At 47.1% G+C, this 16380-nt stretch overlaps 1 protein-coding gene across 1 annotated transcript in view; it reads left to right on the top strand.

The window, feature by feature from the left end:
• Positions 1 to 16380, top strand: part of ttn.2 (titin, tandem duplicate 2) — a 174516-nt gene that overhangs the window by 149580 nt on the left and 8556 nt on the right. Inside the window, exons 218-245 of the mRNA XM_044053428.1 lie at positions 32 to 182; positions 273 to 572; positions 1233 to 2999; positions 3099 to 3392; positions 3476 to 3763; positions 3849 to 4148; positions 4230 to 4564; positions 4715 to 6446; positions 6548 to 6850; positions 7205 to 7516; positions 7719 to 8009; positions 8117 to 8416; positions 8649 to 8790; positions 9129 to 9292; positions 9386 to 9688; positions 10145 to 10426; positions 10526 to 11119; positions 11203 to 11493; positions 11587 to 11886; positions 12000 to 12302; positions 12389 to 12691; positions 12798 to 13066; positions 13168 to 13483; positions 13577 to 13882; positions 13989 to 14288; positions 14743 to 15318; positions 15429 to 15734; positions 15849 to 16231. Of these exons, the coding sequence (XP_043909363.1) occupies positions 32 to 182; positions 273 to 572; positions 1233 to 2999; positions 3099 to 3392; positions 3476 to 3763; positions 3849 to 4148; positions 4230 to 4564; positions 4715 to 6446; positions 6548 to 6850; positions 7205 to 7516; positions 7719 to 8009; positions 8117 to 8416; positions 8649 to 8790; positions 9129 to 9292; positions 9386 to 9688; positions 10145 to 10426; positions 10526 to 11119; positions 11203 to 11493; positions 11587 to 11886; positions 12000 to 12302; positions 12389 to 12691; positions 12798 to 13066; positions 13168 to 13483; positions 13577 to 13882; positions 13989 to 14288; positions 14743 to 15318; positions 15429 to 15734; positions 15849 to 16231 (11511 nt within the window). The remainder of the gene's footprint in view (positions 1 to 31; positions 183 to 272; positions 573 to 1232; positions 3000 to 3098; positions 3393 to 3475; positions 3764 to 3848; positions 4149 to 4229; positions 4565 to 4714; positions 6447 to 6547; positions 6851 to 7204; positions 7517 to 7718; positions 8010 to 8116; positions 8417 to 8648; positions 8791 to 9128; positions 9293 to 9385; positions 9689 to 10144; positions 10427 to 10525; positions 11120 to 11202; positions 11494 to 11586; positions 11887 to 11999; positions 12303 to 12388; positions 12692 to 12797; positions 13067 to 13167; positions 13484 to 13576; positions 13883 to 13988; positions 14289 to 14742; positions 15319 to 15428; positions 15735 to 15848; positions 16232 to 16380) is intronic.

The following is a 16380-nucleotide window of genomic DNA, read 5'->3' as shown; positions in this document are numbered from 1 at the left end:
GTAATTACATGAAATTTATGTTTTTGTCCAGGTGGTGAAGGGAACAATCAGAGACACCAGGCAGAAAGTCACCAGCCTGGTAGAGAACAGCGAGTACCAGTACAGAGTCTGTGCCGTCAACAAGGCCGGAGCAGGAAACTATTCTGAGGCGTCTGAACTCTACAAGGCCTACGACCCCATTGGTACATTTCTGGAACACACATACAGGATCAGGAAAGCTTTGTTTTCTTTGCTGTCATTGTCTTCACACTGAACCTTTTTCTTTTGTCCAGATCTGCCTGGAGAGCCATCCAAGCTGCATGTGGTTGACTCTACAAAGACGTCCATCACGATCGGCTGGGAGAGACCTGTCTATGATGGAGGCAGCGAAATCACACATTACATTTTGGACCAGATGAATTCCGAGGACAAAGAATGGGTGACGATCAACCCGCAGGTCAAAACCTGTGAATACGTCGCGTCACTCCTCAAACCTGGAAACTACTACTTCTTCAGAGTTTTTGCTGTCAACTGCAAGGGCAAAGGAGAGGACATCAAAATGTACCAACCTGTGCAGGCCAAAGATATCCTGGGTTTGTATTCACATAGATTCTTGTCATATTTCATGATATATCAAATATTATAATTAACACAACTTAAGTGTAATGGTGCATGATCATTTGTGTCCCTATGTATCGAAAGTAAATATAACACACAACTACTCACATGGGGCTAATGCTATGGCTAATTATGGGTTAGGGCTAGTACCTCACACAACATTTTAGAAGTTACTTAGGTTTAGGGTTGTACAACTTTCTGCCACGCCCTCTCTGTCTTCATTGAGTGAACACATACAACAACAGTCGTCTATTTCTGCTACAATTCTGTCACAAAGAAGAATCTTAACGCTAATTGACTTCAAAAGCATCATTTTTTTTCTCTCAATTTCAAGTATTTAATCTGGGGTGATGAATCCAATCAAACTTTATTTATAAAGCACTTTAAAAAACAATAACAGCTGAAACAAACTGATGAAGTTGTCCTTTACTTGCTTGAGCGTCATCATGAGTGACTGATGCAAATTTCATAGTTACTATTTGCTATGTGTTCAGTGTAAAAGCATCATTCATGATCTCATTCCTGATGTTTTTGCTGTTTCAAATTCTTGCAGTTGAATTTTATACCAAGCACATCTAAAACCAAAATCTAATTCCTCTTTCTTCTCCCACTTGTGCCTTGCTTCTTTCCAACAGAGGAGGCTGATTTGGACTTGGATGTTGCCATGACAACCCAGTACATAGCCAGGGCTGGCCGTGATGTGACAGTGTTTATCCCGCTGAAAGGACGTCCTGCCCCTAATGTCACCTGGCGCCGCAGCGACCGCAACATAGCTGCTGATAACCGCTACACCATCACCAACACTGAGCGAGCCACCACACTCCTCATACCAAAGGTCACCCGTGATGACTGCGGCAAGTACCTGCTGGAGATTGAGAATGGCGTGGGAGAGCCCAAGATAATCACAGTTTCCCTGAAGGTTCTGGACAGTCCATCCATGTGTCAGAAACTGATGATCAAGAATGTGACTAGAGGAAAGTTGACCCTGAGCTGGGAAGCTCCTGTCATTGATGGAGGTTCTCCCATTACCAATTACATTGTTGAGAAAAAAGCTTCCACCATGAAGGCCTATCAGGTGATCACAGCTGAGTGTGCCAACACATCTTACAAGGTCTCAGGTCTGGAGGAGAATGTAGCTTACTTCTTCTGTGTCTCTGCTGAAAACGAGTACGGTGTGGGTGACATCTGTGAAACTACTGAGCCCGTCAGAGCCACAGAAACTCCAGGACCTGTGAAGGACCTGGTGATGGCAGACTCCACAAAGACCTCTGTTACCCTGCAGTGGACCAGACCAGACCATGATGGTGGCAGCCATATTATTGAGTATATTGTCGAAAAGAGATTCAGAGAAGATCCCACCTGGACTTTTGGTGGTACATGCAAGCGCTGCAGCTGTGAGGTCACAGGACTCAAAGAAGACTCTGACATGTATTTCAGAGTGTTTGCCAAGAATGAGAAGGGTCTCAGTGACTTCTCCCAGATCGGTCCGATCACAGTGATAGACTTCATCATCCCACCTGAGGCCAATCTCAGTGATTACCCCAACGGAGAGCTTGCTGTTCGTATTGATCAGAACATCCACATCGAACTACCCTTCAAGGGTAAACCAAGACCTGCAATTAGCTGGCTGAAGGACAACTTCCCTCTGAAGGAAAGTGAGAAGGTACGCTTCAGGACCACAGACAACAAGACTTCCGTCACAGTTAGAGGAGCAAAGAAGGAGCATGCTGGCCAGTACACCTTAGTATTGGACAACAGAACCATCAAGAACTACTTTGACATCAATGTGATCACTCTGGGACCCCCATCTGTGCCTGTTGGTCCCATCCGTTTCGATGAGATCAAAGCTCAGAGTATCATCATCTCCTGGGCTGAGCCAAAAGAGGACGGAGGTGGAGAGATCACCTGCTACAGTGTGGAGAAACGTGAGACCTCCCACGCAAACTGGAAGATGGTGTGCTCTAGTGTTGCCAGAAACTCTTTCAAGATTCCAAACCTGGTCATGGGAACCTCATACCAGTTCAGGGTCCGTGCAGAGAACAAGTACGGAGTCAGTGAACCACTTAACTCCTCAGAGATTGTTGCGGAGCATCAGTACAAACCTCCAGGTCCTCCAGCAAAACCAGTGGCTTTCAACATCACCAGTGATGGTATGACCATCAAGTGGGAGGCCCCTGGTTTTGATGGAGGATCCCCTATTTTGGGCTATCATGTGGAGAAGAAGGACAGGAACAGCCTCCTGTGGCAGAAAGTGAACTCCACCATCATCTCCAACAGAGAGTACAGAATCATTGGTCTCATAGAGGGACTGGAATACTCCTTCAGAGTCTATGCAGAGAATAGTGCTGGACTTAGTTCTGTTAGCGAACAGAGCAAACATGCTCTTGCTATCTCCCCTGTTGGTAAGTTCAAATAGTTTTAAATTAGTATTTATTGTGTATGAAACTGTTCTGCCCTCCCATTTCTCTCTGGATAAAGTGCCCCTTTTTCCCTGACACTAGATCCACCAGGAACCCCTGTTTGCATCGATGTCACCAGAGACTCAGTCACCTTGCAGTGGGATGTCCCCAAGAAAGATGGTGGCAGCAGAATTGTGGCCTATAGTGTGGAGAGACGCCAAGGTAGAGGCAAATGGCTTCGGTGCAACTTCACTGACATCAGTGAAACCCAGTTCACAGTGACTGGTCTGTCTCCTGGAGACAGATTTGAGTTCAGAGTAATTGCGAGGAACGCTGTGGGCACCGTGAGTCCACCATCTAATGCCTCTGCATACATCATGACCAAGGATGAGAGCAGTAAGTACATTAAACTTGAAAAAAAACCATGTAAACAAATAATCTGCCAATCCCTAAAATGTTCGTTCTTTTTGCATCTCCAGTTGCTCCTGAGATCACTTGGTCACCAGACCAGATTGTCAGTCTGAAGGCTGGAGAGAACATTAAGCTCAGCTGCAGCATCACCGGACGTCCTGTGCCACAGGTTGTCTGGTTCAAGGATGGCAAAGAGATTGACAAGAGGATCATGATTGACATTGAGATTTCCATCGGCATAGGCACCAGCAGCCTGTTTATTCGTGACACTGACAGGAACCACCGTGGTATCTACACGGTGGAGGCCAAGAACAGCTCTGGCAGCAAGAGAGCTGATGTCAACGTCAGAGTGCACGGTTGGTAGAACCTTGTGATTATGTTTCAATGACATATTGTATGAGACAAACATTTTCAACACTTCTACATTCTTGCTCTCCTCAGATACACCTGGACCTGTTGAAGGACCAATACGTTTCACTGGCATCACTGCTGAGAAGTGCACCGTGTGGTGGAACCCACCTGAGAATGATGGTTGTGCCGCCATCACTCACTATGTGGTGGAAAAAAGGGAGACGTCCAGGATCTCCTGGGCCTTGATCAACTCCAAGTGTGAAGCCTGTTCTTTCAATGCTACTAACCTCATCAAGGGCAATGAGTACCAGTTCAGAATCTTTGCTGTCAACAAGTTTGGTGTTGGCAAACCACTGGACTCTGACCCTTTCATTGCACAGATGCAATATAGTAAGTAAAGACATAACCTAAACAGTGGGACAGCTTTACTCTTTTAACTTCTTTATAATCTTATTTTCTGCTTTTTTTCAGCTGTGCCCGACGCCCCTGGTACTCCAGATGCCACTCATGTGACTGGAGACAGCATCACCCTGTGCTGGACCAGGCCCAGATCAGATGGTGGCAATGAGATCAAGCACTACATCCTGGAGAGGAGAGAGAAGAAGAGTCTGCGCTGGTTGAAAGTTTCCTCCAAGAGGCCCATCGCAGAGTTGAGGCACCGTGTCACCCACCTAACTGAGGGCTACGAGTACGAGTTCCGTGTCATGGCTGAGAATGGTGCTGGTGTGGGTCCAGCCAGCAGCACCTCCAGGCTCTTCAAATGCAGAGAGCCTACAAGTACTCCTAGCACTCCCACATTGATCAAGGTAGGATAAGCCTTTGTCTTATTTTGAGCATAAACTCAGACATAATAAATTTTATTTAAATTTTATTTTCAATCATCAGTAGTGGTTTTGTAACACAAGAAGAACAGAGATAGGAATTGACCCATAAAATGCTTGTTTCTTCATGATCAGGTCATTGACTCCACTAAATCCTCTGTCACTCTGGAATGGACCAAGCCAGTCTTTGATGGCGGCATGGAAATCATTGGGTACAACATCGACATGTGTAAGGCCAGTCTCGAGGAGTGGCACAGAGTCAACCACCAGATTTGCATCCACACCAGATACACAGCCAAGGGCTTAGTGCCTGGAGAGCTCTATAAGTTCAGGGTCAGCGCTGTGAATGGAACTGGACAAGGTGAAGCCTCTGTGATGGCCCACCCTGTTCAGGCTCTGGATAGACTGACATCTCCTGAGATTGACATTGATGCCAAATTCAAGCAAACTCACATCGTGAAAAATGGTGGCACAGTCACCCTCCATGTCACCTTCCATGGCAAACCGGCTCCTCTTGCGACCTGGTCTAAGGGTGACGGTGAGCTGCCTGTCATGGCTGATGTCAACACCACCGAGTCATTCTCCACTCTGACCATTGAGGGTTGCACAAGGTACGAGGCCGGCAAATACACCCTGTCTCTGGAGAACAACAGTGGACGCAAGTCCATCACCTTCACTGTCAAAGTGTTGGACACACCTGGACCTCCTGGAGCCATCACTTTCAAAGATGTCACCCGGGGAGCCCTGACACTGATGTGGGATGCCCCCACCACTGATGGTGGGTCCAGAGTCCACCACTACATCGTTGATAAGCGTGAGGCCAGCCGTCTGGCCTGGCAGGAGGTCAGTACCAAGTGCTCTCGTCAAATGATCAGAGTAACTGGTATGGATATTGGTGTGCCATATCTGTTCAGAGTGATTGCTGTAAACCACTATGGCCAAGGAGAGCCTCATGAGATGACAGAGCCTGTCATAGCCACAGAAGAACCTGCACCACCAAAGAGGCTGGATGTTGTCGACACCACCAACTCTACAGCCTCCCTGGTGTGGCTGAAGCCTGAGCATGATGGTGGCAGCCGCATCAGAGGCTACATTGTTGAGTTTATAGCCAGAGGCAGTGACCACTGGGTGCTTTACGGGGAGACCAAATCACAAAAGATGCTGGTTGAAGGTCTGATCGCAAACACAGAGTATGACTTCAGGGTCAAAGCCAAAAATGATGCTGGCATCAGTGATCCTCAGGGCACCTTAAGCTCTGTGGTCATTAAGGAGCCTCGCATCGAACCCACTGCTGACCTCAGCAGCATCACCAACCAGCTCATCACCTGCAAGATCTCCAACACCTTCACCATTGACATCCCTATCAGTGGCAGACCTGCACCTAAGGTCACCTGGAAGCTGGAAGAGATGAAGCTGAAGGAGACAGACAGACTTTCCATCGTGACCACAAAGGAGAGGACCACTCTGGTGGTGAAAGACAGCAAGAGAAGCGACAGTGGCAAATACTATCTGATCCTGGAAAACGCTGCTGGTGTGAAGACATTCGCAGTGACCGTGGTTGTTGTTGGTCGCCCATGTCCACCCACAGGCCCTGTGGAAATTTCTGGAGTTTCCTCAGAATCCTGCTCCCTGTCCTGGTCTGAGCCATCTGATGATGGTGGCTCTGACATCTCCAACTACATTGTGGAAAAACGGGAGTCTGGTTCCGCCTCTTGGCAAGTGGTGAACTCCAGTGTGAGGAGAACCACCATCAAAGTCACACATCTGACCAAGTACATGGAGTACACCTTCAGAGTGTGTGCTGAGAACAAGTTTGGTGTCAGCAAATCAGTTGAGTCTGCTGCTGTTGTCATCGAGCATCCATATAGTAAGCCATGTTCAATTCTTACGTTCAAATAAATCAGTGCCTATTTTTTTCAGTATGAATGCATGAATGATGGTTAATGGATTTTGTAAATGTGTTTACAGTTGCTCCAAGTCCTCCAAGTCGTCCAGATGTGGTATCTGTCTCTGCAAACACCATCAGCATCAAGTGGGATGTGCCATATGCAGATGGTGGCAGCCAAGTGACAGGCTACTGGATTGAGAAGAAGGAACGGAATACGATTCTGTGGGTGAGGGAGAACAAGCTGCCCTGCCTGGAGTGCCATTACAAGATTTCCAATCTGATCGAGGGCCTGGAGTACCAGTTCAGGGTGTACGCCATGAACATTGCTGGACTCAGCAAGGCCAGTGGGCCTTCCAGACCTGTGGTGGCATTCAATCCTGTTGGTGAGAAAAACATCAATGTCTTATTTACAGACCTAAGCGCTGCACTCACACATCTGTGGTGAAAGTGAACTTTGAATTTGGCGGTGTCACATGGCCAAACTGCATTGTGGAACCATTGCTTTGTTTTGCTTGTGCTGTGTGGCAGAAGATGAAGCACCAGCAAATCAAATCATGATTATGCATAAAATGTTTGGACACCCAGCAAAAATTGTTTTAGCAACAATAGCAACTTGTTATACAAATGTAACCATGAGTTCAGCTTTATTATGCAAATTGATGCGAATGTCGTTCTGTCAAAACCAGTCCATGAAGTCTTTCACAGAGTAAAACACTGATTTGTCCTTCCTCTCTCAGATCCTCCAGGTAAACCTGAGGTGACAGACATCAGCCGCTCTTCTGTGTCCCTCTGCTGGACTGTGCCGTTCAACGACGGCGGCAGCAAGATTGTAGGTTACGTGGTGGAGAGGAAAGTCTACAGCACAGACGAGTGGGATGACAACCGCTGGCTCAAGTGCAACTACACCACCATCAGTGAGAATTACTTCACCGTGTCTAACCTGGGAGAGGGAGAGACCTACGAATATCACGTCATCGCCAAGAATGCTGCCGGAGTCCACAGCGCACCATCAGAGTCGACCGGACCCGTCACATGCAAGGATGAATACTGTAAGTTTGAGGAGCCTCAACACCAAAACTTACTGCTTTTATTTAGTCCTTTGGTGATTTTTAGTTTGTTGGAACAGTCAGATTTTGATAACTATGACATTTTTTTACTTGACAAAGTCTTAGTTTCTATTTTTTTTGTTGATTATATCATAGCATCCCCACAAACAATGTCTAACTTAGCATCATTTCCTTTCTGCTGCAGCTCCTCCCAGAGCTGAACTCGACAGCAAACTGGTGGGCGAGGTGGTTGTCGTCTCCGCTGGCTCTGACCTTGTCCTGGATGGCATTGTTGGTGGTAAACCCGAACCCACTGTTTACTGGTCAAAGGGCGACAAGATTTTGGAGCTCGGAGAGAAATATTCTCTGACCTACACCGCCACCAGGGCCATGGCTGTCATTAAGAACTGCGACAGATTTGACTCAGGAAGATACGTCCTGACTGTCAAGAATGCCAGCGGAATCAAGACCGCTGCTGTCAGCGTCAAAGTTCTAGGTGAGCAACGGACTACACTCACATTATTTCAGCTTAAGCCAAAAAGTGAACATTTAAGCAGTGGCAGTAGATGTGTCGCAGGATTCTGATTAGTTCTCCTGTTTCAGACACCCCCGGACCTCCATCTGATAAGATCGTCATCAGCAGAGTGACGGAGGAGAAGTGTACAGTGTCCTGGAAGATCCCTATGGAGGACGGCGGAGACCGCGTCACCCATTACATCGTGGAGCGTCGCGAGACCAGCCGTCTCAACTGGGTCGTCATGGAGACTGAGTGCAAAACTCTGTCATGCGTCAGCTCCAGGCTGATCAAGAACAACGAGTATGTCTTCAGAGTTAGAGGAGTCAACAAGTATGGACCTGGAGTTCCACTGGAGTCCGAAGCCATCATCGCCAGGAACGCCTACAGTGAGCTTAAACTCTTAAAAGGGCAGATACAAGATACTTGGGCCACAGACGTTGTTTTAGTAAAAAATATCCTGTTACTCTGTGGATATTAGCATCATTTTATATTTGAGACATAGTGTCATTCACTTACAACCTTTGATTTGGTTTTACAAAGTTTAAGCAACTTCTTTCAATGATATTCACCTGAATCTGACCGTCATATCCTCCTTTCTTCTGTTCTTCCTTCTTGCAGCTGTCCCATCACAGCCTGGAACACCAGAAACCACAGCGGTTGGCAAGGAGCACGTCATCATTGAATGGCTGAAGCCTGAGAGCGACGGAGGCAGTGAGATCAAGACCTACATCGTTGAGAAACGAGAAAAGAGCAGCACCAGGTGAGATCAGCACCTGATGGGCTTTTTTAATCGTGTGTTCCAGTTTATCTCCAAGGTCAGAATTTCTCTGTGACATATTGGAGGTTTCAATTGTAGCCATTGTAGCCAAGTCGTTCAACAATCTTTCGGACAATATATGAAATACCAAAATCATGAGTTTATTCAATAATCTAGATTAGCATGCTAGTTAGCAAACCCAACCAATTTTGTCATCAGTTGTTACACTTGTGAAGTTCTGTGTAAACGTAAATGCACTTATTAAGGACTTCCGAGGCTACTGGAACAGACTATGAACATTGATGCTCATCACTGGACGTCTTGTTGGTTCTCTGGAACAGGTGGACTCGGGTGAACAAGACTTACACCATCTATGACACTCGTCTGAAGATCACAGGCCTCCTGGAGGGAAGTGAGTACCTGTTCAGAGTCACAGCTGTCAACGCCGCAGGAGACAGCCCGCCAAGCGATGCCTCGTCCTACATCCTCTGCAAAGACCCCACATGTAAGAAAGTTTACCTGTAAAATCTTTTTCAATCCTTAAGTAGTGCTAAAGGATTTACAGAACGTAACATAATTTATTTTCATGTACTCTCAGATACACCTGCTCCTCCATCAACACCTCGCATCACCGACACAACCAAGCGTAGCATTAGCATGACTTGGACCAGGCCCATGTACGATGGTGGCTCAGACGTCACAGGCTATGTGATCGAGATCCTGGAGGAGGGCTCTGAGCAGTGGTACCGCGCCACTGCTAAGGCCATCAAAACCACTGAGTATGTGGCCGCAGGCCTGACAGCCAATAAGAAGTACCGATTCAGAGTAGCCGCCATCAACAGCAATGGCACTGGCGAGTTCAGTGAACCCAGTGCTGAGGTGGAGCCACTGGAGAGACTTGGTGAGTTGATTCAACTAAAAATGATTTCATATTTTCATAACACCAATTACAAATTGTGAACTCGGGGCACAAGGAGTTCAAAGGAGTTAGGAACATGGAATTGCTTGTTTATATTTGAAGCTGTTGTCAGCAACGACATCTTTTGACTAACTTTCTGTCCGCTGCTGCTTTTAGCATTCCCCTTTCTTCTCCACACATCACCTCATGAACGCATTTGTTGGGGAGATGGAGCATTTAGCCACAAAGAAAGCAACAACAGCACACAAGGACTTTGTTGACTTCTGGCTACTGATTGGATGTGTTGAAGTGTTGTGGGGTACTGATACTGGAAAGTTTTTCCTAGATTTACTGTCAGAGCCCCAACACAAAGACTGAGGAAACAAGATATTTCACACTAACTTTTGCAACAGCTTTTGACAGGACAGTCATTCATTTTCTGACTCTTCACCCTCTTAGAAATGCCTGACCTGGAGTTGGACGATGACCTTAAGAAAACAGTGTGTCTACGTGCTGGAGGATCCCTGCGACTGTTTGTGACTTTCACCGGACGGCCATTACCAGTGGTGTCCTGGAGGAAGACCGGCGTAGAGCTCCAAAGCCGTGGCTTTATTGAAACCACTGATAGCTACACAATGCTAATAGTGGAGAAGATTAATCGCTATGACTCTGGAAAATATGTTGTTGAAGCAGAGAATCCATCTGGCAAGAAGACTGCCACAATCCTGGTGAAGGTTTATGGTAAGTCATTAAAAGTTTGCACAGTTAACTTTAATGCTGAAGGTTGAGGATATGAGTACATAATAATATCTTCTCTTCCTCCATGTAACTTTCCTGCAGACACTCCTGGTCCTCCAGGTTCTGTGAACGTTAAGGACTATACCAAAGAGTCTGTTGTAATCACCTGGGATGTCCCAAGCATCGATGGCGGTGCTCACGTCAGCAACTACATCATCGAGAAGCGTGAAGCCAACATGAAATCATACAAGACTGTCACCACTGAGTGTAGAAAGACCCTGTATAGGATCACTGGTCTGGAGGAGGGCGTGCACTACTTCTTCAGAGTTCTGCCAGAGAACATCTATGGTGTTGGTGAGCCCTGTGAAACCGCTGAGGCTGTGCTGGTGTGCGAAGTGCCATCAGTGCCCCTGAATCTCCAGGTTGTTGATGTCACTAAGTCCTCAGTTACTCTGCACTGGGAGAAGCCGATGCATGACGGTGGCAGTAGACTGACTGGCTACAACATTGAGGCCTGTAAAGTGGGCTCAGACCGGTGGGCTTCTGTGGCAACGGTCAAGGCCTCTGTGACCAAGCACACCATCCAGTCTCTGATGGAGAATGACCAGTACCTATTCAGAGTCCAAGCCACTAACAGCAGAGGAGCCGGTGAGCACATGGACATGGTGACTCCAGTCACAATCCAGGATATTAAGGGTAAGAAAACATGTTCCTTTTACGTATGTATTGATTAAAATGTTCTCAGAAGTCCCTTAAATAATATCTCCTTTATGTTCCAGTGATGCCCAAGATTGACTTGACCAACATCCCTCAGAAGATTGTCCATGTGACCCGTGGCAGACCCATTGACCTCAACATCCCGATACAAGCCAAACCTCACCCTGAGGTCCTCTGGTTCTTTGGTGGTGTCCAGCTGAAGGACAGCCTGGACCGCATCAAGATTGAAAGCAATGGCAAATACACCCACCTTGTCATACGTGAGACCACAATCAATGACACAGGAGACTACACGCTACAAGTAAAGAATGCCATCGGCATGGCAACCGAGGTCATCAAAGTCATCATCCTTGGTAAGGAAAACCCAAAAATGTGTAATTAGTACAAACAATTGATGTGCAAAACATTCAGAGATACTTACCCACCACATCCTCCTGTCCATCCAGACAAACCTGGTATCCCAGTCGGTCCAATGAGGATCGAGGAGACCGATGGCCTGTCCGTGACAGTCAGCTGGATGCCTCCAGAGAAGGACGGTGGCGCCAATGTCAGTGGCTATGTGGTGGAGCAGCGTGATGCCCACAGGCCAGGCTGGATAACTGTCTCAGAGTCGGTGACGCGACCCTGTTTCAAGTTCACCAGACTTTCAGAGGGAACCGAGTATGTGTTCCGTGTTGCTGCCATGAATCGTTTCGGCGTAGGCCTCTTCCTGCAGTCTGAGGTGGTGGAGTGCAAGACCATCAAGAGTAAGTTATTTTGTCATCGTCATCCTGTTAGCTAAATATAATTTTATTTATTATCAGTACTAGATGGAAAAGTACTTTTTCTTACCACTAGTTCTTTTGTTCTCCCTGTGTAGCTATCCCTGGACCTCCAAGCAAGCCAGAGATAGTTGATGTCACCCATGAGGGCATGACAGTTACCTGGCAACCACCAGAGGACAATGGTGGCTCCACCATTGCTGGTTACCTTATTGAACGTAAGGAGGCCGGTTCTGACAGGTGGTTAAGGATCAACAAGAACCCCGTCACCATGACCAGGTACCGCTCTTCGGGTCTTATTGAGGGCTTGGAGTATGAATACCGCATCACTGCCATCAACTCAAGAGGAGCTGGCAAACCCAGCGAGAGCTCTGCCATTACTGTTGCCATGGATCCCATTGGTACTTGACTAAACAGTTTTTGTTTTTAATATTAATAACTGTGATGTCAGTGTTTTGACCAGATGTTTCTCTGTGATGTCAAACAGAACCTCCAGGACCTCCAATGAATCCCAGGGTCACAGACACTACAAGGACCTCAGTCTCTCTGGCCTGGTTGCCACCTGAAGAGGAGGGTGGTGCTGTTATTACCGGTTACTTTATCGAGATGCAGAAGGTGGACCAGGTAGAATGGACATTGTGTAACACCACACCCACCAAGATGAGCGAGTACATCCTCACCCACATGCCTCAGGGTGCAGAGTACAAGTTCAGGATCAGTGCCTGCAATGCTGGTGGTTCTGGAGAGCCCGCAGAGATTCCTGGAGTGGTTAAAGTTCAGGAGATGCTGTGTAGGAGAGATTTTACAATCTAATAAACATTATACTTGTACTATTTAAATTGCATTTCCTTTCCTACCTCTAACTGAATTGACAAAAATGTAATATCTATCCTCAGATTATCCTGACTACGTGCTTGATCGCAAATATGAAGAGGGCTATGTGGTGCGCCAAGGTGGAGTCATTCACCTGTCTGTGCCCATCAAAGGTAAACCCATCCCTATATGCAAGTGGACCAAAGATGGTCGTGACATCTCGCACCGCGCTATGATCGCCACCTATGATGACATCACTGAGCTGGTCATCAAAGAGGCGCACAAAGACGACACTGGTACTTATGACCTGCTCCTGGAGAACAAATGTGGCAGAAAGGCTGTGTACATCAAGGTAACTTCAGAAAGATGAAATGTATCTAACGTAAAATTTCAGAATAGATTTTCTTGATATTATTGGAGCTTGAATTTCTATGTATTTGACTCAATCTCCAGGTGAAGGTGATTGGTCGCCCCGATGCCCCAGAAGGCCCTCTGGAGTTTGATGATATTCAAGCCAGATCAGTCCGCGTCAGCTGGAGACCACCTTCAGATGACGGTGGCTGCGACATTCAGGGATACATCGTGGAAAGGCGGGAGGTACCCAAGGCTGCCTGGTACACTGTGGGCGCTCGGGTAACTGAGACTTCTCTGATAGTGAAGGGCCTGAAGGAGAATGTCGAGTATCACTTTAGAGTTTTTGCTGAGAATCAGTTTGGTGTCAGCAGATCTCTGAAGTCTGACGAGCCTGTCACACCAAAGACACCACTTTGTGAGTACTGATACTTACAGGGATTTTTCTGACCTTATTCCTCATTGTGATCTTGTAAGATTTTATTTCACTGACAACACGCTTTACCTCCAGGCCCACCAGAACCTCCCAGCAACCCACCAGAGATCATGGACGTGACCAAGTCCACAGTGTCTCTGTCCTGGGCCCGCCCTCGCGATGATGGAGGCTCGCGTGTTACAGGATATTACGTGGAAAGGAGGGAGGTGACCACGGAGAAGTGGGTCCGTCACAACAAGACCCACATCACCACCACTATGTACAATGTCACTGGTCTGATCCCTGATGCAGAGTACATGTTCAGAGTGGTGGCTCAGAATGAAATTGGGCAGAGTGAAGCTGGTCCTGTTTCAGAGTCTGTCATCTGCAAAGATCCATTTGGTGAGTTGACATTTTATGACGTAATTTATTTGACAGATAATGTACACAGAAAAATATTCTTGGACTGAGTTTGCAGAGATTCACGCTGTTTATCTTCTCTGTATAGACAAACCCAGCCAGCCTGGTGAGATCGACATCGTCTCCATCACCAAAGATAGCATCACCATCCACTGGCTCAGACCTGAGCACGATGGAGGCAAGGAGATCTTGGGCTACTGGATTGAGTTCAGGCAATCTGGGGAGAGTGCTTGGAAGAAATGCAACAAGGAGCGCTCTAAGGATCGTCAGTTCACTATGGGCGGCTTAATGGAGGCTACTGAATACGAGTTCAGAATCTTTGCTGAGAACGAGACCGGACTCAGCCGACCTCGTCGTACACCCATGGGCATCAAGACCAAACTGAGTGGTGAGATGTCAGATCTCTATCCATCCTTTCTACCGCTTTATCCTCCACACGAGGGTCGCGGGGGCACTGTGCTAATCTCAGCTGACATAGAGCGATAGGCAGGATTGCCAGTCCATCACAGGGCCACATAGAGAAAAACAAGCATCCACTCACACTCACAACTATGGTCAATTTAGAGTGTCCAATTAACCTAAAAACTGGAGAAAACCCACACCCACATGGTGAGAACAAACTCCATGCACAAAGGCCCTTGTTCTGACTGGGTCGCGAACTGGGGTCTTCTTGCTGCAAAGGCAAGAGTGCTAACCACTACACCAACTGTGTGGCCCAGATCTCAAGATTATAGAAAATACTTCCTGTTTGCTGATTAAAAAAATATTTCAATATTATGTGTTTTACAGCAAATGGTTGAATGATTTTAGATTTTAATGAAACTTTACTGACGTTTCTACAGTTGGCGAGGCTCCAGTGTTGAAGGAAGAGATTGAAGATGTAACCACCAAGCTTGGCGAGTCGGGCACTCTGACCTGTGGCATCATTGGCAGACCTTTGCCTGACATCAAATGGTACCGCTTCGGCAAGGAACTGATCCAGAGCCGCAAGTACAAGATGAGCTCAGACGGCCGTAACCACTCACTCAGCATAGTGACGGACGAGCAGGAAGATGAGGGTCTGTACACCTGTAGGGCCCTCAACGAGGCTGGAGAGATTGAAACCAGTGGCAAACTACGCCTTCAAGCACCTCCCCAGTTCCACCCTGGCTTCCCTCTGAAGGAGAAATACTATGCTGGGGCCGGCACTAGCCTTCGCCTGCACGTTGTCTACATTGGGCGTCCCATCCCCCAGATCATGTGGTTCTATGGCAAGAAGCCTCTGAATGCATCACAGGATGTGATCATTGAAAATACAGAGAGCTACACCCACCTGGTGGTCAGAAACGCCCAGAGAAAGACCAATGCTGGCCGCTACAAGGTGCAGCTCAGCAACGTGTATGGAACCATTGACACCGTGTTACGTGTTGAAATCCAAGGTAAAATCTAAATCTAGCTTTTTTCAGCCTTATTTGGCGCTACGTACAATATATGTTTGTGTATTGATAAAAGAAAACTTGTTACTAATCCCATGTTTTGGTTTGTACAGATAAACCATGCATCCCTGAGGGTCCTATGGTTGTTGAAGGTCTGCTGAAGAGCTCAGTTGTTATCAGCTGGAAGGTTCCCAAGGATGATGGAGGCTCCATGATTACAAACTATATTGTTGAGAAGCGTGAGGCCAAAGAAGGTGAGCAGTGGCACCTGGTGTCCTCCTCCATCTCTGGCACCACCTGCCGTGTTCCCAACCTGATAGAGAGCGCTGGCTACTACTTCAGAGTCTCTGCTCAGAACCAGTATGGAGTCAGTGAGCCTCTGGAAATCCCATCCGTGGTAATCATCAAGAGTCCTTTCGGTATGTTCACTCTTGTAGTGTTTGCCATTTTTAGCCTTTTTGTACAAATGCTCGGTGATTGAAAATCACAGAAATTTAGAGCAGTACAGTAACAGTGCCCTTCTTGTTTTTCAGAAAAACCGGGTATCCCACAGCGGCCGTTCATCATCAGCTCCACCAAAGACTCCTGTGTCGTCTGCTGGAAGCCTCCAAGCAGTGACGGTGGTGCTAAAATCACAAACTACTACCTGGAGAAACGTGAGAAGAAGCAGAACAAGTGGATGTCAGTAACCTCTAAGAAGGTCGTTGAAACAAGTTTCGAGGTCACAGGCTTGATTGAGAGCTTTGAGTATGAGTTCCATGTCAAGTGTGAGAATGCTGGTGGTGAGAGTGACTGGAGTGAGATCTCTGAGCCTATCATCCCCAAGTCAGACCAGGCTCCACGTGCTCCTGCCTTCAGGGAGGAGATCAGGGACATGACTGTCAAATACCAAGCCAGCGCCACGTTTGTCACCAAGGTACTTCAGATGTTTGCATATCGTCACATCTGTGAAGATATTAATAGCATATGTACTAAAGAAATATCCAGTCAACAGAGAAAACTGATGAATTTGAGTCCAGTCCTGGTTCTAAAAGCCACCAGTAGTAGCTGTTCTAGGTTCCTTTC

This window comes from Solea senegalensis, linkage group LG2 (genome assembly GCF_019176455.1).
Source record: "Solea senegalensis isolate Sse05_10M linkage group LG2, IFAPA_SoseM_1, whole genome shotgun sequence".
Taxonomy (NCBI): domain Eukaryota; kingdom Metazoa; phylum Chordata; class Actinopteri; order Pleuronectiformes; family Soleidae; genus Solea; species Solea senegalensis.
The sequence above is the reverse complement of the archived record's forward strand: the minus strand, read 5'-3'. Positions and strand labels throughout refer to the sequence as shown.